General features: G+C 44.2%; 1 protein-coding gene across 1 annotated transcript in view; it reads right to left on the bottom strand.

Moving 5' to 3' along the window:
• Nucleotides 1–455: 455 nt before the first annotated feature.
• LOC138545618 (uncharacterized) overlaps nucleotides 456–23,376 on the bottom strand; it is a 122,090-nt gene continuing 99,169 nt past the window's right edge. The window contains exon 5 of the mRNA XM_069642078.1: nucleotides 456–4,518. Coding sequence (XP_069498179.1) covers nucleotides 4,088–4,518 — 431 coding nt within the window. The 3' untranslated portion in view covers nucleotides 456–4,087. The remainder of the gene's footprint in view (nucleotides 4,519–23,376) is intronic.

The raw sequence follows: 23,376 nt of genomic DNA, 5'->3' as shown, positions 1-23,376 counted from the left end.
GTAAATATATTGGCGCTGGGACTGGTCGCAAACTCTATGAAAACACCATCCAAGAATCTAGAGCTGTGAATGTAATTCCAAAGTACCTGGTAAAATTCCCCAGTGCCCGGCAACATAACATACTGCTACGAATTCGTTTAAACTTGATTCTGAGCATTTAAATTCTCAACATAAGCCCTGATGGTTCTGACAATTATAGGTTGTGCAAAACATCAGTAGAAACTTTAAAACATGTCCCACAGAGATGCCAAGAACTGACATCTGTAAGAACGAAATTCCTTGGCACCCTAATAAGCGGACCACCATCCTGGAGCAAATCAGACTGGTGGACTTTCATGTGCTGAGGAGATCATTTTACAATATCATTTATACTATGTTCATTGATTCATTATTTTCTAAGAGCGTTTAAAGAACAATTGTCAATCTCATATTCCATATTAACTGATAAGTGACTGTTTTCTCTTTTTTTCATCTTTATCCTTTTTGTTTATTTCACTACTTGATTTTAAACACGATACATTTTATACTGGTACATTAACTGGTAAATGTTTGTAATAAGCCAAATGCCAATACATTTTTTTAAAAAGAAAAGCATAATGGAAAGACAGAAAGAAATCAAAGGACAAGTGACTCTGCTGGTCCGAGAGGCATGCGTGTAGGATCCCCAGATTACTTGCACCATGCCACTTGCGGGAGGCAGGGATTCACCACATGCTGCCATTACACGGTACCGTCAGGAAGCAGGACTTGGGCTCTGGAACCTTGATATAGCCTTTGGAAATGTGTAATAGGAAATATGCCAGTGGCGTCTGGTGAAGTTTTTAATTGGAGAGGTGTACATTTTTGCCACAAATACACGAGAGTGACAGAGCGTGGCGAGGAAGCCCACACCAACCAAAGGGATTCTTCTAAATCTGGATGTATTGTTTATGCCTGTAGGGGCACCATTTTTATTTGAATACACTTTGGAAATTTCAAATGCCTCACAAGTTGGCACCGGTTTAGCCCTTTCGTGGATTATGTGTTAAATTCCTTTGTGTGTGTTGAAAGGGATTGCAATCACTTCCATCAATGGAATGAGCATGACAAGAATGCAACCTCCGCTGGTCAAGAAAGCAGTGGAAGAGTTATGTTGTAATTCCTAGACTTAGGTCCTCCACGATCTGAAAGAGAATCACAGAAACCAAACCAAACAGCGGAATCTTGGAGAGGACAATCAACACAAAATACTATCAGATGGTGGCAATATCAGTAAACCAATCATTGTCAAATATCATGGAAGCTCAAACATGATTCAATCCTCAGCAGGCATAACCCCCATCTCTGCTAGACCCACAACCTAGAAAGTGAGGGGAAAAAAAATCACATTTTAATGTGCTACCTCAGAGAATAAGGAGGCCTCAAAGACTGCACTCAGCATAACTCAAGTGAAGCTGGATGCTGTGGAGATGAGCTACAGAAGGAAATCAAGAGTCTACAAGACGAGCTGTGGGGAAAAAAAAAACAGAAGCATATACACAAAACAAAAAGGGAGCAGAAGTGCACAGTAACCACATCTTCTCCCGGATTGTCAAAACCTATGGAAAATGATGTTGCCAGTTAACTCAATTCATCCTTCAGACCAAATTGTGACGCCTTATTCGCCACAACCTCCAAACAGCAAGAAAACATCTTGGTAAGAGCCACAGTAAGAATCCAATCATTATGATCAATGACCACAACCTTCCACCCCAAGGACGAGTTCAAGGTTATGGATAACCATGGACAAAGGAAAGTTTCTGTGCTGTTGGCGAAGGAGGAAAACATACATATGGGCACATAGAAGAGCTAGGCAAACCCTCATAAATAACAATTCCCAAAGTAGGCTTTGGATCCCAGGCAGATTCCAGAACAAGATCCCAGTCTGTTGAAATAGAAAAGTTGGATTGGGATTGGACAGAAGCTGCAAACTCTGAACGCTCATCTCACAGTGTGAGAGTAATTCAACAACACTATAATCATCTGGTGCAGAAATTGCAATGGTGCTATAAAAAAGTACAAAGCTTAGTAGACAAGACACCAAACCTAAAATTAGTCCTGTGGGGGTGGGATGCAAGAGCCAATTGGGCCTCAAGAAGGGTGTCTTTTCACAGAGCTCCGCAGCAGGCTACTATTTTCGGGCCTTTGCAATTGTTCTAAGTATGTGTAAAATTCATCTGAGACAAGAATGATGTGGGGGGACTAGGAGTAACCGAGAGACTGACTGGGAGACATGAGTGAGTGCTTGGATCTCAGGTTATCGGGTGGAAAATGGTATCTGTACCCTATACTTGCTGAAGGCAAGATGAAAATTGCCAGCGCATATCATGAGCGGTGAGCATTATCATATACTGTACACCTGGTGGCAATCTGGAAATCTGTAGCTGCGACAGCAGCCTGGATTGACAGTGGTGAATTGTGCAATTTGGGTTTTACAGGGGGTACATGATAAACAAGGGCTCTCATTACAGCAGTAGCAATGAAGAGATGCAGAATTAATTTCGCTGAGGGAATTCCACCTTTCTGAAATCGAGGACATAACAGGAGCCCTTTCTAAGTAGAACACATGCCACAATAATTAAGAGCTGTCCTGTGGTGCGGCAATGTGACATATTTATCCGGGAGATTGTGGAGGAAGACATCCTGGGTAAAGTCCCTGCAGCAGTTCCAAGAGAGCAAAACGTCATCCTCAGTGTGAACGGATGAGATGAGCAGGTATCTGGAGACTGCCATACAGAAGAAGAGCTGGATTTGCAGAGTTCATCTGCTGGCTTTTGCTGGTGCCTTGTGACGAGAAGAGATGGCTAAACACACTGAAACAGAAGGGAGTGACGTAGAGAATTTCTGGATGCAGCGTGACAGGGTCCCAGTCAGACTCACACAGGTCATACATAACATGTGAAGTTGTTAGGTACACACAGAGATCGTAAGAGGGTTGTACACACTGCAACGAGCGGTGGTAGCTTTTAATGATCCCAGTGATGGGTGTTTGCAAGTGCATGTATACTTGCAATAGTTGTATACATTTGGTGGCTGCAGTGATGACAAAGAAGCATTATGTTGATACTGTGAACGATAGAACCAGTCAGCTTTGATCTGCAGTTGTAAGGTGGAGTGAAAAGCACTTTGTTTTAAGGCTGAGCAACTCGCCCCAGAAGGGAGCATGCTGCTCAGTGCTGCGGGGAGAGGGAAGATTTGCAGTCTTAAAATGTGTTTTCGGTCACCAGAGTTCTTATGCGGGTTCATTCTGTTCCCGTCTGACTCCCCATTCCTAGGTTTGATCCCAGTTTTGGAGGATGACTTGAGGGTTCATAAAAGGGATGCAATATGACTGGATATGGAATTAAAACGCCAGAGGTTAAAATGATGCAATGGGACATAATGCTGCTGCATAATTATGAGCATATACTGTGGTCTGGCTTGTGATTTGTCCGTTTTCTTTAGTGAAAAGATTTGAAGAAAAATAAAATGGTTGGACCCAGTGCTGCTCTAAATATTGACATTATATTTCCCTATTCAGCCCGTAAGTGCCAGACAACAAGCAACAGAATCGTGAATGTTGTACAGCAACTCTCAAATGTGGACTGCCCTAGAACGCATCATTATCGCTTTTTCCTTCCTCTGCTTGTGCACGAGCCTACTCCCACACAGTTAATTTTATCACTGAACTACGAAACCATTTAGAAAACAAGTAAAAATACAAATCTGAATTTCCATTCCATTTCCCCCCGCTTTTGTTTATACGCAAGGTATATTCTCTATTTTTGTCTGAAGCATCTAAGGTGAAGAACCCAAGGTATGTAAAATAAAAATAAATGTAACAAAAAACCCTACACTACGTGCCATGTCCCGAACAGCATTGCAAACAAAGTTAGTTGACTCCTATTCTCTACAGGATGTGCTGTGTAATAATCTCTGCAAGAAGAACACATTAATGTTCCTAACTTTCTTCATATCGTAAAAGAATCAGCAGGACGTCCCAAAGTATTTGTGGGGCAAACTGCAAGTGCCCTGAATCCTTTGCATTACACAGGTTTTCAATGGAATGTGTTCAACTATATCGGCCCAATCAGGTATCATCATCATCCTCCGACGAGCTGGCAGAATAACAGTCTAATCCAAGAAGATGTGTTACAGCTTCACCGGATTCTTTACTTGGCGCTTCTCGGCTTCCATAAGGAAGCACAGGGGTGTTCCCTGCTAGGACCTGATGATGTGAGAAAAGGATGTCCTTCATTTTCAGTACATCCTCTCCTAAAGTACTGAAGGAAGAGTTTTCCCATACACATTTGGGATCCATTTTCTTGCTGAAGTTCAAAGGCTTGTCTTGTGCATCGGAATCCAAGTTTGTGCAGTCATGGAAAGTAGAGCTGCTGCTTGCTTCTGGCAGGCGGTGGGATACGCCAGCTTGCTTCCGATTATGGGCATCATCTAAATCTAGGTCTTGTCTGACTTCGTTGAGGAGCACAGGTGTGCGCAGCAGCTTTGCAGATGTTGAATCTACCAGAGAGAAGGGGAAAACCCAGATTTAGATTACTAGTAATGATTTGGCATATTTACAACTGTGTTGTTTACATAGTAGGATTGACATTTAACTCTGTCATATTCTTCCAATTTCTGTTATTCCCCTGTGCCAAACTTAATGTGCACATTTCTATCTAACGTACAACAATCGTATCGAATGCTTGGCTTTATGAAGGCAAACATTCAAAATAGGAAAGATTCTGACTACTGCAGGTCAATTAAAAAGAAAATATGGACATCGTTACTGCGCAGTGTCAAGCTCCCCAGTATATGTAAAAAATACAAAGCAAAAATACATAAAAAGAAATATCAGCAAATAAGTTAGAATTGTGTGAACCTGCCCAGTACATCATAACAAGCTGTGTGTACTTGGCCAAACTTGTACCTTTGTCTCAATCATTAGATATACTCAGTAGAGGCATTTTATGAATGTTTGTCTTAACAACAGCGAGCACATTTTACTGATGGGGTGTGGATTGCTTGCTTATCACAAACCAGAGCTCAACATACACGTTCCGGCAAACCACACACTTTTCCTGCTGTGAAGGCAGTGGGGGTGGGCGGCGAGCACCAATACTCTTACTTAAAGAACCACAGGTGGCCATGAGCTATCATTACTACACACTCCACACAATAGCGGCATTCACAATACCCAAAAGGCAATGAACTGTTGGTAGAACACCCTTCACAGGGCATTTCCCAATCCGCCCTGCATGCTACTCCTTCCCATGAGGCACGGAGTATTCGTTACTCAAGACAAATGTGAATATGGGATTTTAAAATCTGCTTTTCATAACATCACTAGTAAATCCCCTTACTGTAAAAACAGTCCAAGCTATGCTGATGAATATTCACTCAGCAGGTGCCAACTGTATCCCAATTTATAGTTTGTGTAGGGTCCTAGACATCAAGTGCTTTATTAGAGTCTTGATTAAAAACCGGATCTACTTAGAATGTAGATTTTCTTGTGCCACCCAGAGGTAATCGATTCCATATACATAATATGTAATGGCCCGGATGTGCGCTAGCTTTAATCATGAAAAGCTATGTTCTAGCAGCAATATTGCTTCTTAACAAGTGCCCATTTCAAGATGTGTTTCCTCCCAGATTATTAAATACTTTCAAATTATTTACATTATTCCCCTGCTACCTATTTAATGTAAGCTACTTATGGCTCTCACCTCAAATGAGCAAATCCTTTATTCTTACAATGTTTATTTAGGCAATGCTGACTTATATTGGTCCAAATTCAACTATTCAGGGGCTATTGCTCTTTCTGAACATTTGCACCGAAAAGAACATATTCAACATGTACCTTCAATTTATCAATTTCTTGGTAAACTGTTGGATTACATTTTTTTCTAAGTCTGGAAAATTGCCTTTTGTAGAACACTGGTCAGGTCATTGTAATTGCTGCGATAATGGAGAGGAGAGTTGCACCAGGTCTGGCCACAGCCGCACACGCTCCCGAATACGAATACACGTATAAGCGGAGAGCCAGTCGGTAAAAAACCAAGAGCCATGTAGTTACCATTGAGAGTGGAATAGATTGTGCGACTTAAGTAGGGTGACGGGTCGATTGCATTTTGCTGCATACACATGCAGGAAATAATTAAATGGTGACACTCTCATGTAGACATGAAGAACACATGCATGCAGACACAAAGAACGCTAACATGGTGGAGCATGAACCACAGTACCACCATTACTCAGACCAAACTCTGCAATTCTGAAATACTCCAGCCCGACATAAAACTGCTTAAAACAAGTTTCCAGGCCTCACGATGCTCAGGCGAGGTAGCAGTGAGAAATAAACATATCCTTAAATACCAGGTGCTAGTAGTTACTGTGCTAAGTGATCCCATAACAAATGAATACACAGCACCCGAGTAGCTGCCAAAGGAAAGCACACACATGTTAAGATAGCAGAAAATCTAAAAAATTTAGCTCAGAATAATTGTCCTCTACCACATGATCCTCAACAATGGCCATTCATTTCAGGCCCAATTAGATCGTGCACTTGCCACTTCCTTAGCACATATCCAGACACAGACAGGCAAGGCCAAAAATAGACTGGCAGAGAAGACCTCATGGCTGGGAACAAAGGGGAGTAGCTTCTTTAAACTGGATCATAGTGGTTCACCCATCTCTCCCTTCTTCACCACATAATTTGGCATTTCATAAAAGGGGCTGAAGGTCAGATGAGCAAACGACTGACCAATCTAAATCTGTCCTTATCGAAAAATGTAGTAGAATGCCAACCAATAGTGTGCTAGATTAAAATGTATTATCTGTAAATGGTTGGCCTAGGAGGGGTCACTAGTTGTAGATGAACCAATTATAAAAGGGTTCACTTATAGATAATTATGTTTTATACTCTACCAACCAATCAAAGACGAGAATATAAGTTTGCTGTGATTGTACTAACTATGACGTCAACCATGACAAGTTCTTGTTGTTTCCAACGCCATTTGGAGATTGATTTTTTGTACGTTCTCCCAGCGCCCGTGTGCATTGGAATAAAGCTGGGTTTTCTCGGGCACGAGTTACTCCGTTATTGAGTATTTTTCTTTTATTGGTACATCTGGGCCTATTTTAACATACCCAATTTTCATGAGAGGTTCATCCAACTCATAAAAATAAAGTGAATTCATACTATTCTCTTACATCATTTAAGAGTATTTGAACCAATGCTGCATTAAAGAAGCTGTATTCTGCAGCTCTTGGTTTGGATCTTGATTTAAGTTATAATGTTTATTGCTTATTTTCTTTCAGTTGACTACATGCTTCCTGATTAATTGGCTCCTATATATTCCTCTAGTAGATCATCCACAAATGTGGTTCCTTGGCGCACACATGCATCAAAATGTGCCATTAGGCGATGTGAAGTATGGTGGCATAAAATAATTCTCATTAGGCCAATTACTAGCTTATCCCCTTGCAAGAGTTATATAAAAATGTATTTCAGGTGATAATCAAAATGTATTCATCCTAAGATCACTAATGACTTTAATTTCCTCAGTGACCTCTTAAACCGATAGGAATGTGCCAACTACTCTCCCATCACATCATTTCTTCCTCTTGAGATAAGTGAGCACAAAATTATTTGCCAGTAATCCAAAGACACAGTCAAAATCACACCATTATACTTCTGTCCTGTAAGCCCTTTGTGGAAGAAGTTAGTTGGCATGATGATTACTATGAAACCCACTTTCTGCTCCGATTACATCATTCCTGCCTTTATAGGTAAAAGTATTTCTGAAGCTGTTTTAGCTTGATGGCTTCCATTGGTAAATGCTTAATTTTTGCAGTCATCTTTCGCCTATCTTTTTAAAAGGATCATATTTATAGCATGCATTCGCCGCCCCCAGCTTAGTTCCTTTTTTTCCACACGTTTAGCACACTGTTCGGAACACTGCTCGTTATAACAAAACTATTTTACCAGCAGTATGTCGGAACCCAAGTGCAGGCTTTAAGTGGTGCTGGGAATGCAGCTCTAACATGTCCATCATGGACCGGCACAACATTTGTGTGTGAGGTCTAGGAGAGGAACATGCCACAGAGCAATGTGGCTCCCGTCAATCGAACCTGGGAACGTTCGGCCAAACTTGAGCTAGGAAGGCGCCCTTCTAAGTCACTGACCAAGTTAGATACTAAATCCTCGGGAGATGATACCGAGGTCATCCTCCCTCAACCCCCCAGAGAAGAAAAGATGACAGGGAATGCAGGCGACATAAGGGTAGTGAGACCCATCGTTCTTCTCATCATCCACCCACAAAAAGAAAAACCAGCACAGGCACAGGCGCAACTTTTCAGAGGAAAGGGGTACGTCTTACCCCTCCAAGGGGGTTCCATAGAGAGGAATTGGAGGAGTTTAAGCAGCAAATGTTGCAGCTATTTGAGAAGGACATGGCTGGTACAGCTTTGGCCTCAACATTGTCGGCGGGGCCATCAGCAACCGTGCCCGGAGTCTGCGACACAACAGTGCAGAAAAAGGGTCATAAACCCTCAAGCTTGATCTCTTCCAAACAGAAACAGAGGCGCCAAGCAAAGAAGCCAGGATTTACATTTTGGTCTTGACCCAAAACACAAGACCAGGCTACGTTCCTGAGTCTAGGGTCGACTTCAATTACATGCTATCTATATTTGATGACAAAGGGGACACCCCCATCCCCTTTGGGATGGGACCTTTGACTGACAGGGCTTGATAGTATACTGGACTTTACGTCCGACCAAGCGGAGCGCATGGAGCTGGCGGCAGGTCTGCATGATGCGAGTGGGCTGGCTATGTCTCCAGACGTTGAAATGCAGCAAGCTTCACCATACGCACACCCAAATGCTGAATATCATAGGCTGTCGAGAGGGTGGACGCCACCCTCTGTATCAGCACTCAGTCGAAATATTTACAACAGTATGAGCTCATGGAAATTTCGGACAAAAGCCGCAATCAGAGAGGGCCCTGACATTTAACGTGGCAATAGTGGATCCCATCGTGATGATATGGCCACATCTGTGCTCGACAATGGCAGATTATTCCCACGTTCTCTGAAACTTAATTTCAGAGGCAAGCGCCCATCTACCAGAAGGCAAAATTAGAGACGGCTTTCTGGAGATTGCAAATGACGGAAATGGGATGGCATGTCAAACCCTACAGGCCAACCTTAATACAGAAAATTGCAGCGGGAGGTTGATGGGGCCCTCGACGATCCTACAGAGATCTTCATACCTACGAGGCTTGGGCTTCTCACCGAATGTGCAGTTGAAGCTCATCGACATAGCCTTCTATGGAGAGTATCCCTTTGAACCAAGGGCCAAAAGAGTGTCTGTAGAGATTTAAGGAGTCCAAGATTGCAGCAAAGTCGCTGGGGATGGTGATCCAACAACCCACTGTGAGGAACGCATGGTATCACAAGTAAGGAAAGAACACAAAGATGCAAGTTTCAAGGGTGTTTATTGAACTTCAAATGGGTTGGTTGGACGCCTATCAAAACCTTAATCTAAGGACGGGAGCAAGCTACAACCATCAAATAATAACGCAGTCCTAGTGGAGTCTGTCAAAATAAAAGGGCCTATACTAATAAAGCTATGGGCAATCCTTACTTCTAAATACAGAATGGGAGGGGACAACAACGTACGCAAAAGAAAAATGTTCAAGAAATGATAGGTCAGGATAGTTGAGCAGTTGACTTCCCTTCCCCCACGGTTTCAGCATGGGGCAAGGCGGCACGTGCAAGCTTCGTACACACTCTGGCTTCTTGGCCACGAGGTAACAGTTCAAATCATAGGCATCGGGGCCTTCCGCCAAAGTCTCTCTCCCAATGACAGTCTCTTATTGCAAAGGGCCTCATGCTACAAACAAAACACAAAAAGGTTCCTTTTCTTTGTCAGGGTTTTCACATTAACAAGTTCACAACTGGTTCCCCCTCATTTCGGACTCGGAGGACCGATCTCCCCCATTCAGGCTCAGATCCTCAATGTTTGTATTTGGTCTCCCTCGTTCGGGGCCGGATCCCCTTTTTACCAAAACCGAAGACGAATGTGCAATGGGTTTTGCTTAAACCGTCACAGGAGCACTTTGATTCATTTCACAAGATTGCTTTCATCAATCTTCTACTTTCATTTCTCTTGGGATATCTTACAGAGACCACTCTGTCAATGGTATTGTATCTTTCCTTCTCAAGTTCAAACATTCATCAGCAGTTTAATTTTGCTCAGGCTTCCCTGAGTCTGGCTCGCGTCTGTCTTGGTTTCAACAGTTCACTTTAGCCACTTTACATCACAGCTCCCTTTTCTGGGAGTCTCCCTTCATATTTGTCAGAAACTTTCAATAAGGCTACTTTATCTCCGCCAGACCACTCTGTTACTTCACAATACTTTATACACTAGATTCTCGCTCTTTCTCTGTTGCTGATTCCTAGAACTAAAGGCTCCACAATGCAACAGTCACTTGTTACGTTAATTGTTTGAAATGTCACACAGCGGGCTCTCTCCCATTTTACACGAGAACTCACTGGTTGTCTTGACCTTCCTTCTTATCAAGCTTTGCCTTAGGCCGGGGCCTCCGGTGTCTGCCTTGCTCCTCCCAAACTCCATCTTTCACCCGGGAGGGAGCCGGGAAGCCTCCAGGCATCTGTGGCGGGAGGACACACAGAGTTCAATGTAGGGGGGTGGGGGAGAAAGAGGTTGGAAGCCGTCACCCCCCACCTCCACCTCTTCTGCCTAGCAGATCTTGCCGGGAGCTCCTGCTCTGCTCCACACTCGTCCCTCCACCAGTCAGTTCTGCACTGAAAAGGATCTGGGGTTCTGCGCTCTCTGCTCTGTGGCTCCTCTCGGTGTCCCGCCTTTTATACTGGCTCGCAGACTGCCAACACTTAGGGATCCTCTACTGGTGTTAGTCGTGCAGCCTCCCTGTACCAGTGCTGGGTCTGGTCCACTGCTGGGAATGTCTAGTGAGAACACCCTTGGCTTTCTCACAACACCAAACAAAAATGTTCCTTTAGTTCATGAGGCAAAGGTTTTTAAATCCACATCCCCTTTGCGAGAAGGGTGCAGTTGCCCCAAACCAAGCTGGGCAGAAAAGGATCTTGTGCCCCAGCAGGTGTAGCAGAGCAGCAAAAAGTTCTGCAGCTTCAATTTCGGCAGTGCAATCGAAGTTCTCCTCCTGCATTTCTCTGGTTGGAAGAAAGTGATCGAACAAGGCTATTGCTCCCAGACAAACCAGCCCCTCTTCCTCAAAAGCCAGAGCCTGAGCGCCAGGAAGAATTGAAATCCCTTCTGCTGAAGGGCGCAGTGGGGTAGGTGCTTCTCAGGAGAGAGGTACAGGTTGGTAATCTTGCTACTTCTTGGTGCCCAAGAAAGGGTGGGGAGGAGGGGAATCCATCCCATCATAGACCTCATGGCCTTGAACAAGTTCTGGTTGGCAATACTACAAGAGATTCTCCAGGTTCCACAACCCCAGGATTGCTTGCTGTTTCTAGACCTTCAGGACACCTACTTTCACGTGCCGATCCATAGGGAGGCCAAGTATTTTCTGTGATTTGTCATCGGGGACGCTCATTACCAATTCAAAGTGCTCCCTTTTGACATGGGCTTCGTACCCAGGGTGTTCATGATTATGGCAGTAGTGCCGGCACATCTCAGAAGATCCAGAGTCTTTGTAGTCCCATACTTAGATGACTGGCTTATCTGAGATCCGCCCCAGAGCAGTTTTAAAACCACCTCAAGGAATCTTGCTTAGTGCGGCACAGCCAGGGCTTCTCAATAAATGTGCAGAAGTCAGACAACACCAGCACAGAGGCTCCAGTTCATCGTGCAGTCCTGGACACTCGGATGGGAAGGTTATTCCCCTCCGAGGTGAGGGTCCCCAGCATCGGACAAATGGTCATGCAGTTCTGGAACTCTGGCAGACTACCAGCACCAGCCTTTATCCACCTCCTCTGCCTCATGGCTTCTTGCATTTTCTTGGTGGCAAAGTCCATGCTCCACGTATGCTCCCTTAAGTAGATCCTCAGGAGTCAGTGATTGCAATGTTCCGGCAACATGACTGTAGAGAAGGAGCCAAGTATCCCCACCCAAAGCTCTGTTCCCTTGTTGCCTATATGCTGGGAACCAGAATGTGACACACATGCAGTACCAGTGAGAATGCCTGTACCGAAAACAAATCATGGAAGGTACCCATTGAGGAAACCACATATGCACTCACGAAAATATGATGGCCATTTGAATGAAATCCCAGAGGAAGTGTGAAAATGAGCAAGAAAGGAGACTGGTGACGTCATGTAAAGCTGAGCCTATGCACCCAGAAAAGAGGCAAGAGACGGAAGAACAGACAAGCTATAGGATCAAAGAGGAGGTGCTAAAGATGACCAACATTTCGGGCTCGAGATGAAGATGCGCATGCTACAGAAACGATGAAGAAAATGCAAAATCATTTTACAATTGTACAGATGCAGTAACGCAAGCAGACAAAGTATTCTTCAGGCTGGCTATGTAGTGAATAGATTGCGGCGATGTGCCAACGTATATGCATAGGAATGTATGGAATATGGATGTGCCACAACGCACTTTAGCAGAGTCTGGACCCCTTGAAACAGAAAGGCTTTTTCAGTGTCGCGAAGTGGAAAACAGCTAAACAGCAGAGGTTTATTCAAGAAAGGCTTGGCTGGTCCAGCACCAAGAAGTCGATGCCACCTTGAGCCAGTAGCTACAAAATGTGTGAAAATATCAAACCCTGTCTGAGGTGGGGTGGAAGAACACTGAAGACGTCAGAGATTCAGCATTTAATAGTATTTTAACACAGCAAAAAGCTCTGAAACATGGTCTCCAGTCACATGGTCCGATGAAAAGAGACACTGGGTCGAGCTACATCAAAACCCAGAGACAAACTATACCTATACTCCCTTTTATTCTCAGCATGAACAACATATACAAGGCCATGTTCAAAGGCTAATTGACTGGCAGATGGCAAGAGTGATGATAGATGGTAGGCTAACTAGGTGGTAAGCTATGGTCAAGAGCACCTGGGGTACCAGCCTGCGTGCTGCTAGCAGGTGTGGAATATTACAGAAGGGTACGAGGGTGCCAACCAATTATAGAGGGCCACGTACCAAAGAGCCCTATAGTTTGTATAACCAATAGGACGTCGTATATTTGAGGACGTTCATATGTGACTTGTATTAGAGGAGGGCTTAGTTGCCCACCTGATGTTAGAGACCCAATCACTATCCCCGTCAGTATGGAACTTATACCTAGATGTTCCCTGTAAGCCTATCACTTTCCCAAGTAGGTTTTTGTAGTTTGCCACGTAGATTGACGTCAATGACGAGAAGTTTTTACTATATACGCTGCGTTTTTTATGAAACTCGCCGAGTGAGAAAATTGAGCGTATGTTCGTTGTACTCCCTGTTTTAGACAATTGCAAATAAAACAGACTAATTTGCCAACTTCCTGAGTCGGTCTGATTATTGATGTTGGAGTATATTCTGCATCTCCATCTATCTCAAAGTATTGCTAGCTCGTCCTAAAGGGCCCTGTGTTGGGTACACGGGTTCATGATGGATGTCCTCCTGATATCAAGGACTGTGGCCAATGGCCTCTTGTGGTGGGCCAACCGGGACAACATGATGGCAGGGGAGGCATTCTGGCCACGTTGGCCAGAGGTTCAAATGGTCACAGACGCTTCCCTGAAAGGTTGGGGCTCCAATTGTGGGGATCTACAGGTGAGCAGGCTTTGGTCCCAGGTGGAGTGTCAGTGGCACATCAAACAGTTCTAGCTGCAAGTGGTTTCGATAGCCATGACGACTTTTACACCTACTCTTCGGGGGAAGAGTGTCCTGATCTTGGCGAACAACACAGTAACCATGCTCTACTTCAACAAGCAGGGGTGTGTGCGGTCGCTACCCCATTGCAGAGAGGCCATGCAGCGTTGGTTCAGGTTTCTTGAGAACAGAATCACAATATCTGTCTTAATCTGGCATATATGGAGAACATGTCTGCGCAGGCAGAACACCATCTCTCCTATGAGTGGGAGAACTACCCAGAGGTCATTTCATAGATCTTGATGCTATAGGGGAACCCCCTCAGAGGACCGTTTGCAACAAAGGACTACACAGGGTTCAAGCAGTTCTGCTCGAGGAAATTTCCTGAGGAGCACTGAGTGACGGTTTCTTGGTGGAGTGGGTCTTCGAACTACACTACGTGTTCTCTGATCCTAGTCATCCCGTGAGTTCTCCGGAAGTTGAGGAGTTGCAGGGCTTGTCTGATCCTAATCGCATAGGATTGGGCGAGGAGGATGTGGTAGTCGGACATTCTGGAGTTGGCTGTATGACCACCTCACTGGTTTCCTCAGAGACCGGATCTCTTATCCCTGTCGGAAGGACAGGTGCTTAACCCAAACCCAGAATCTTTCAACCTACATGCGTAGCTCTTCAGAGGTTGAAGTATGAAGGTTGGGATCAGAAGGATGAGGTATTAGAGATCCTGCCGTCTGTGTGTGAACAGTCTAACAGGTCCATATATGCATGCCGATGGAGAAAATTTGATTCATGAACAGAGGGGGCTGATTCCTTGTTGTGCCACACTTCGTGGTGAAGGAACTTTTGTTATTCGAAGCCAGGCTGGTTGTGAATATAAGCATGATAAAAGGTTACCTAACATCCTTATAATTGTTCAAGAGATCACGTGAGCAGGGCTCTTTTTTCACGAAGTTGAGGAATCTGTGGCAGAAGAATGCATAGAAAGAACATTATCGAGAAGTAATTCCCCCTAAGATGCCCTATCCAGCTTTCACATAATGATTTCTTTCTGCCAGTTTGTGCTAATTTTATATTTTTAAGTGTAATACGTTCATAACTGTGCTCCGACTTTGTTCACTGCCCTGCTACATCTGGGTAAGGTGTATGTGCTTAATCCGAAAATAACCAATACAAATGTCAGAGGGAATGTAATCTGTGATGCGTGTTTGAGAACATGAGTTGTGCATTTCATGAGAGCTTAGTTATGGTTGTGTAGGTAACCTCAGTGTTCTTTTTAGGTTTTCCATCGTGACCGTAGCATCCCGCTAACTGAAGTTATTTCTTGCCATTTTTAAGGAATTTTATTAACAGTTTTGTTATTATGATTTTGGTTTTGTAATGATATACTGTGACCACAGGTGCAGTGCCTGTAGAACATAGTAAATAAAACTGCATCTGGAACATGGGCATAATGAAAAGGATAAGAGGAGTATGCCCAGTGGTTATGCCCTGTGATCAATGACTGCAACCAGGGCATGTATTTATATTTATTTGAGATGCTACATTGCCCATGTTTCTCATTCAGTGACCCTGTAATCGGTTCCCGTTGGCTACGGCTTATGCGTTAGTCCTGTTGGTACTGTGACCAGGCCACAGTGGCCTCATCTGTAGTGCTTGCTGTGCATGGTCTGAGATAATAACCTTGAGGGTACTAAGCATGCCGCAGGCTCACTTATTCTGGAACTAAAACCCACTGACCACGGGCGGTTACCACTGATTGTGTCTTAAGAGCCTGCCTCGCCTCTCGGCAATGTACGCGGGATGCAGTGACCTAGATATACAGCTTGTAAAGCATTGCTTTTAACCAGGCCCTGGACACAGTAACCATGGCAGCAGTGCTCTACAATGCGGAGGGATGGTTGATGAAAGCACAGTGTCTTTAGATGCAGTGCCAACTTGACTAACCTAGTCACTATACATACAGTAAATACAGGTAACATTAGTAGCAACTGATGTCCTTTGGGCCTACTTGCCTCCAATGAAGTCTACAGACTCTCAGGCTCTGTGTCACCCTACCAAATATTTACAAAGCCATACCCCTTTTGTCGGAAGATCTACAAGACAAACTTGCCCATTTGTTTTGAAAAATAAAGGCATATTCAACACATCTCGGGCACACCTCGCTGTACATTGGGTTAGGGCATGTCTCAGTGGCATTAGAGTACCTCCACAAAATTTAACATGGTCAATGCAACGAGACCAGAGCCGCAGACCCCAAATGAATGTTGGAATCAATATTTTGAGCCTGGCATCCCCCAATCAAAATCTAAATATGAAGACAAAACCCGGGCCCGTGACGGAGACCTGAAGGCTGAACGGTCAATAGATCTTGACATTTTATTTTGAAGATCCAGGTAAATTCTCCACTTTAAGGCAAAAATTAGGTGGATTTTTCACATGGAAATACCACTTGCGGTAAAAGTGCCAAAAATTCCAATGGAGTCGCATGGATTCCAAAATTGGGGACTTAAGCTGCCCTATTCCATGGTAATTCCAATGCCACAGGACAGCCTATACATGCCTGCAAACCCTTTCTTTCTACCAAACGCTGCACTACCTTAGCCACTGCCTTAGCTTTATCCACCATGGATTACTGCAATGCTCTCCATTTAGGAACCAGCAAATACACCCTTAAGAAGCTCCAGATTCTGCAGAACAATGCACTGATAACGGCTTTGAGGATACCTCAGAGACAACACATCTCTTCAACAAGATGAGACATCAATTGGCTCTTAGTTAAAGAAAGAACACAACTTAAAACAGCGTCCCTGATGCATAAATGTCTCCACAATGCAGCCCATACATACCTCCCGGAAAAATTACAAAATATAACCACTCCCGATCCACTAGATCCTCCAACTCTGGATAGCTTAAAGTGCCAAGGTACACACTTTAAAAAGCTGGTGGCGTAGCTTCCCAGTTATGACCACTCAATTGTGGAACTCCTACCTTCCACACTAAGAGATGCCCAGTCTTTTTATAAACTCAAGAAAGACATGAAATGTTGGCTCATTGCCGTTGATGCACCCTACTAGACCTGGTCAACCCTCTGTCGTGTCATGATCAAATTAACTATATCCTACTGTATGTATATTGCCCAGTGTGTATTCTGCCAAATGTGCGAACACTGACAACTGTATGCCCTATAGCCTTGTAATATTATATTGCCAAGTGTGTATGATGCCTAATGCATGAATAGTGATTACTGTATACCTATGTATCCTCTGTAATATTTTCCCTCACCCCCTACTGTACATTTCCTTTGTGTAACTAAGAACATGCATATCCTTGTAATGTGCCCAGTCTACCCTGGGTTGGGAGCACAATATAAATAATAAACAAACAAACAAACTGAGTGGGGGTAACGGTTAACATGTTTGGTAGTAAATCAGTGGATGTACAGACTATTTACTACCAAACTCTAAATGAGGCAGATAGTGTAGAAGGGAGAATGCTCCAAAGCCTGGGTTCAAAGGTAGGGGAAACGTCTGCCTCTAGTCTTATTCCAGATTTCTATTATGTTGAGGATTCTGGAATTGGGATCGCTTCTGATTAATAGCCTTGCCGTTATAGAATGTTCAGTATTAGATTATTATACTGTATTTTTGTATATATGGACGGATTGAATGTGGTTCTGAACTAGAACGATTTCTCAAAGCTATTGTTACAATTGACTCATTGGGCCTCATTCCGAGTATGGCGGTAAGGGATAGCGGCCACCGCTAACGAGAGCGGTGGCGGTAATCCCTTACCGCCATACTCCGAGTTCCCTTTGCGCCATGGAGGTTTTAACACCTGCTTTTAGCAGGTGTTAAAATCCATGGCGCTTTGGGACCTTGATGTGAATTACGCCACCGTAATTTACGGTGGCGTAATTAACGCCTTCCCCACTCCCATTATGCCCTATGGGGCAAAAATGGGAATGGGGAAGGGTAAATGGGGATTGGGGAATTACCGCCCCGCCAACCTTGGAATGGGGCGGTAATTCCGCCATCCACCAAGGCGCTGCCGGTCCGGGTACGGCGTCAACCAAGGCGTTAATAACGCCATTGGTTAGCGCTGTACTCGGAATGAGGCCCATTAAGTCAGTTAAAGTGTTGATTTATGTTTTATAAGAACCTACATTTACACATTTCCAGTTCTGTGCCACCAACTGACCATTCTCTGATTCTCTTTGGAATGGCAAACAAACACGAATGTCATCACTTACTGACAGAGAGACAGGCTACAGTACCATCCTGATCAAGGTATCTCCGAAATGTTTCACCAGACTCCTTCGCACATGCAATTCTCTTATCAATAACCCACTTACTAGGTACGGTCTGTTTCATCCTTATGATGCTTGGGACACAGTCCCCACCCCCTCAAATGTGGGACGTCTAAGTTTATCTAAACTCAGGCGAACATCTAATTCAACGATGAGAACTAATCCTTAGAGCGTGGATGAAGGGACACTGGATAAAATCAAAGCTTCATTCTGACCCAGAGCCTGTCTGTGTTCATAGCAGAGGCTATATGAAACTAATACAAAGGACCAGGTTTGGGATTCTCCGATTGACAAAGTGGACGAAAGGAACGATTTTCCAGAAATGTGACTGTCCTGCACAAGACTGCTAGCAATTTGACGCCCTCACAACTTAAGGAAGGTCCTTCAATGAGAAGGCTGATGACATAGGGACTAGCTCTTTTGTACTCTGTTAATACCTTCATCGATAAGGATAGGTGAAGTAACTCAGGCATGTCATTATCACTCCAAAAACAATGCAAAGCCAGATGATCCGTGAAACCTGCAAGACAACTCAGCATTTCTGTGTTTTGCAGAATTTCTTGAACTGTTGCAAATGGCCATCTCAACGACAATACTGAACATAATGGTTTGGAAGCGACTATTATTCGAACGTCCCCCCCTCAGCAAAGCAGATAACTGCCTCTACCTCAAATCAAAACGTAATATCTTGCCAATGTGTGCTGTGGACTCCTGCCAGCTACCATGTTTCCTTCAGACCTTAAGTAAATGTGCCTATTCAAATGGTCACACTTGTCATAACCCCCACGCCAACTGAGATCCACAAACTGCCACTACCGCAGAGTACCCAGCATCAATCGAAAAACCGCAGGAGGCTCGAGCTTTCCAGCGATTGCCTCAGAGCTCTGGAACAATCTCCCCATTGCACTAAGAAAAGAACCGTCCAACTGAACCTTTAGAAAAAGTTCACCTAAGACACCTGGCTCTAAGGAACCCTGCTCCTGCACTCTCTCCCAAATGGGCACACCAACTCTTTTCTGCCTCCATGTGTGATCGTACGGTCTGATACCTGACGCCCTATTTTCCCTTCCCCATTGTACTTATTTTGTCTCGTTCCCAAATGTAACTAGCGCCTAGATACCGGAGGCTTCAGTGCAAAAAATCAAAGATAAAATAAATATTAAACGCTAAAACCATTCCTTTCAGCAGAGGTATGGAAATTATGGGGGTTGGACCGCTACACTAACAATGCTCTTCCCTTTTGCGCTTCCTTCCATTTTGTATGAAGTTTAGAAGATTGCCAAATACAACCATCGCATGAAATTAATTTCTGTATGGAAACACCACACAATGTAGTCTTGCCATGCAAATACGTTCCGCTCTACAGAAACACCATACAATTCACTCATGGCTTGGAATCATTTTCCACACAGAAACGCAAAGCAACTCACCAAATTGGCATACAATACAATACAATACATAGATTGACCTTTGTCAAAGAAACATGATGCAAGTCACTAATTGGACACTTGGTACGGAATGATTGTCCCCACAGGAACACCGTGTAGTTAACTAAGGCACTCATTATTTGCAGACTCACCATGCAATTCACACTGCTAGTTCCCCACAGGAAGTACCATCAAAATAAATCCAGCAAACACCAGACAATCCCTGGAATACGTTTCCCATAGGAGACACCATGCAATTATTCTAGGTTTTGGTGTACACCCCAAAAACACATGGAATAATGTTCTCCCACAGAAATTAGATGCTGCGCTTGCACCATTTGCATGCAACTATGTTTCCACTCACTTAGCTCTCATTACAAGAGGGATTCACCCACCTCCAACAAGGATGAAGTGTTGACACCATCCTCCGGGCTTGGGTACCAAGGCTCAGCTTGTTCCACTATCTGAAAGTGTGCCCCATTCCCAATTCGTATACAATTACCCTCAACATTCCCACTGGCACTCGATTGGCTGTGCTTCATTTTCATGGCACAATAACTCACCCGCAAGGATTTCATCATAGATGCAATAACATGGAAAAAACTGCATAGCAGCTTGAACTGTGTGACCTAAACCTTTTCCTCTTCAATCCCAAGAGAGGTTGGTAAAGCATTCCTCTGATCTGCAGAGTCATTCCACCATCCACAGAAAGGCACTTGCTTACTACATGAAAGTAAACTTGCTACCAGTTTACTTTCATGTTGCTGCCTCTGCTGCAGCTGGATTTCATAAAGCTCACCGAGTGTCAATATGACTCTTCTTGCTCTTTCACACCCTGGTTTTCACAGAGGTCAGACCACTTTTCCTTTTATTTTTGGGTGCGCTTTCAAGCATTGGGTGGTGGTGGTGTGGTCTTCCTGGCTAACCCCTCTAACAGATACATTCTTCTTTATCTCTGCCCCCTTCTAGTTCGTGCTTTCTGGTGATGGGTATCTACAAAATGAAATCCTGTTGTCTTCTTAGGATCAGTTGCAGGTAAAAAGATATCTCGGGAGGCAAGGTAGGAGCTGTAGCAAGCCAGAAGGACTTGTACCGAGGACATGGTATTAAAGGGTTTTATTCAACTTAAAAGAAAACGCCTTGCTAGCCCTATTGGTGTTCCCTTCCTAACAAACTATACTAAAAGTTGCGTCGTCAAAAGTCAAAATCACAAAAATGCGCCTTGGTCCATACCTAACCTCTAAACGGTCCCTACCACTGGAGGAAAAAACTGAAAATAAAAAACTAGTCAAGAGTGTCCTGCCTCTGAGGTTGTTCATCCCCATCTCACTCCGGGTTTCAAAAAATCCATCCTGGTTTCGGATCCAATGCTTATTGCTATAAAACGATTCTCTGGATTTAACCATTCGTGTTCCAAAAAGATCTCAAGTTTCCAAAATAAAGTCTCAAGTTCCAATAAAAAATACAAATGTCCAAATTCTCATAGGTGGTGGGATAGCCCCCCCCAATCTCTCCCCACCAATTGCGTGGGTTCCTCCCCACTATGTTCACATCTCGATTGTGACTGTGTTCCCCTTGTATTTGCTCTCCATTTGTCTTGTTGGGACCCTAAATGCTTCTTTATGCAAATGTCTCACTCATCTCCTAGGGCTATCGGTGACCCCTCTTCAAATATGCCTCTCTTGGTTCTTCTGTAAGCCGTTTGGCTGATTACAACAGTCACTTTTCTTGGGCTCCTGTAACCCTTTTTGTTACTTGCTTCCTTCTCTCTCTCTCTCTCTCTCTCTCTCTCTCTCTCTCTCTCTCTCTCTCTCTCTCTCTCTCTCACCAGGCTGTTATACCCCTGGTAGGAGTTTGGGCTAAACCTTCCTTCTCCCACTTTCACGTTCTGGTCTCTCCACCCCACTCCACTATGAACAACCCGGGTACCTTCTCCGTTGCAGGGTTTGCTCGATTGAAGTTGTATCTGCTCGGTAACAGTGGCGTTCTCCATGGCTTTGTGGTGTTCCTTTCTGGAAACAAGTGAGTTTGCTGTCCCGCTTGGCTCTGTGTATCTCTGCTCTTCAACTCCTTCGTTCTGAGCGGTTGTTTCGCTTCTTCCTCGCGCTCTGGTTCAGTGTAGTTTCCTGGGCCCACCATGTCCTCCACCGGGTCACGCCTCCAGATAAGTCCAGGTCTGCTACTCCTTGGCATCGCTGACTCAGCACGCCTCAGTGCTTCTTCATCTCTTTCTTTCTCTGTTCTCACTCCACACCACAGCCAGCTCCGCTGTGCAGCCGCAGTTCCGCCCTTCAATGTCACCTCGATATGTTGTAGGCTAGCCTCTGCATTTTGCTTCTCCATCTTCATTCAAGGCTGACCGTGCCTTTATTCTTGCTCCATGACACAAAGGGGCGTGTTATTTATGTGCAACTGTCTATCCCACAGAGAGAACAGCATTGTCTTGAGCCAAACAACCAAAATGGTACAATTGAATGGCACGCCCAGTGAGGTCCTGTTGCCCAAATGTCTAAGGAGGGTTTTGCTTGGTGGACTCACCTCCCTAGGCTCAAAGGGGGTGGCTCCCGCGAAGGAAGAAGGACAAAAACTCCAGATTCATCACAGAGCCAACCACTGCATTATCCGTCCATCAGTGAAGCCAAATACCACTCCTGGTACCTTCCTGCACTTGCCCACACATTACATATTTCAGACTAGCTACAACTACAGTATTCCAAAAATGGATGACACGATCTTGACAGAGGACATGGAGGAAGTTTTGTTTTTGACAGAAACATCTGCACAAAAAGATCCATTTTTCCATAACAATCAAGGCGGTGCATCATCTGGAGCAAAAAGCATGAATTCGGGAGAATTTGCATAATCACAATGCATTGCCCAGTGTACCTGAACTAGAGGTAAACGCCCAGGGCTGAGGCATGTGTGGCTTAGCTGAAATGCCCCGTACGACTTCAATTACAAAGGAATTCATTTGTGCACAGATCTCATTGAAATAGACCACTTTTAGGGTCTTGGTCGGGCCAACAAATGTTTAACTATCCTAAAAGCTCTTAAAGACAGATTTTACGGCTTTGGAAATCATATTACAACAATAGCTAGATGTATTCTCGCTTTATGATGGTTTTGCCATTCCAGAGAACAAACAGGTAGGGAAGGAAAATTGCAAAATGCAATTGTTTTTAATTTCTGCAGTCCTTGAGATTGAGTGAAATTAAGATTAAGAGTGAAAGAGATCAGTGGCCAGTCCAGTCTATTTGCAATGAATCACCATAACCAATAAAGGAGCACACATAATTCCTAGGGGACCTCAGGTTTTTAATATGCCAAAAGTGGGGAGCTTCTCTAAAATACAAAAAGGTGAAGATGGATCAACAACTGTATTGCCTGCTACGGAAAGATCATTGGCCCAAGTCCAAAAGTACAGGTCCTCTTCTTTAAAGCAAGGTTCCAAAGTCCAAAAATGTCACTCACATGTGTTTTAGGGTTTCTGAAAATTCTTCGGTCATGGTGGGGTCTGTTCTTCTGAGATCTTGCCCATAGTTTGGTCTCTTTGTCTTGGACTGTCACCTGTTGAGACGGTAAATGGCACCAGTTGGTCATTGGAGCCCAAACGATTGACAAGTGTCTAGTTCCTCTTCCAGCCCAAGGGGTCTCCTGGGCTTGGCCTTCCTGCGGGGGCAACTAGGGTAAGTATGCCCGGTAGGTATGCCCTAGCTGGGTATTACTGTCAGAGTCTCAGGTTAAATGGCTTGCTCACTGGTACCCTATTCACTACTACTAGGCCAAATGGTCTTTCTAGTATTTCTCATAAAGGGGGTATAGTGTCCTCCTCCTCCTCCTCCTCGTC

This window comes from Ambystoma mexicanum, chromosome 1q (genome assembly GCF_040938575.1).
Source record: "Ambystoma mexicanum isolate Mex_15411 chromosome 1q, UKY_AmexF1_1, whole genome shotgun sequence".
Lineage (NCBI taxonomy): Eukaryota > Metazoa > Chordata > Amphibia > Caudata > Ambystomatidae > Ambystoma > Ambystoma mexicanum.
The sequence above is the reverse complement of the archived record's forward strand: the minus strand, read 5'-3'. Positions and strand labels throughout refer to the sequence as shown.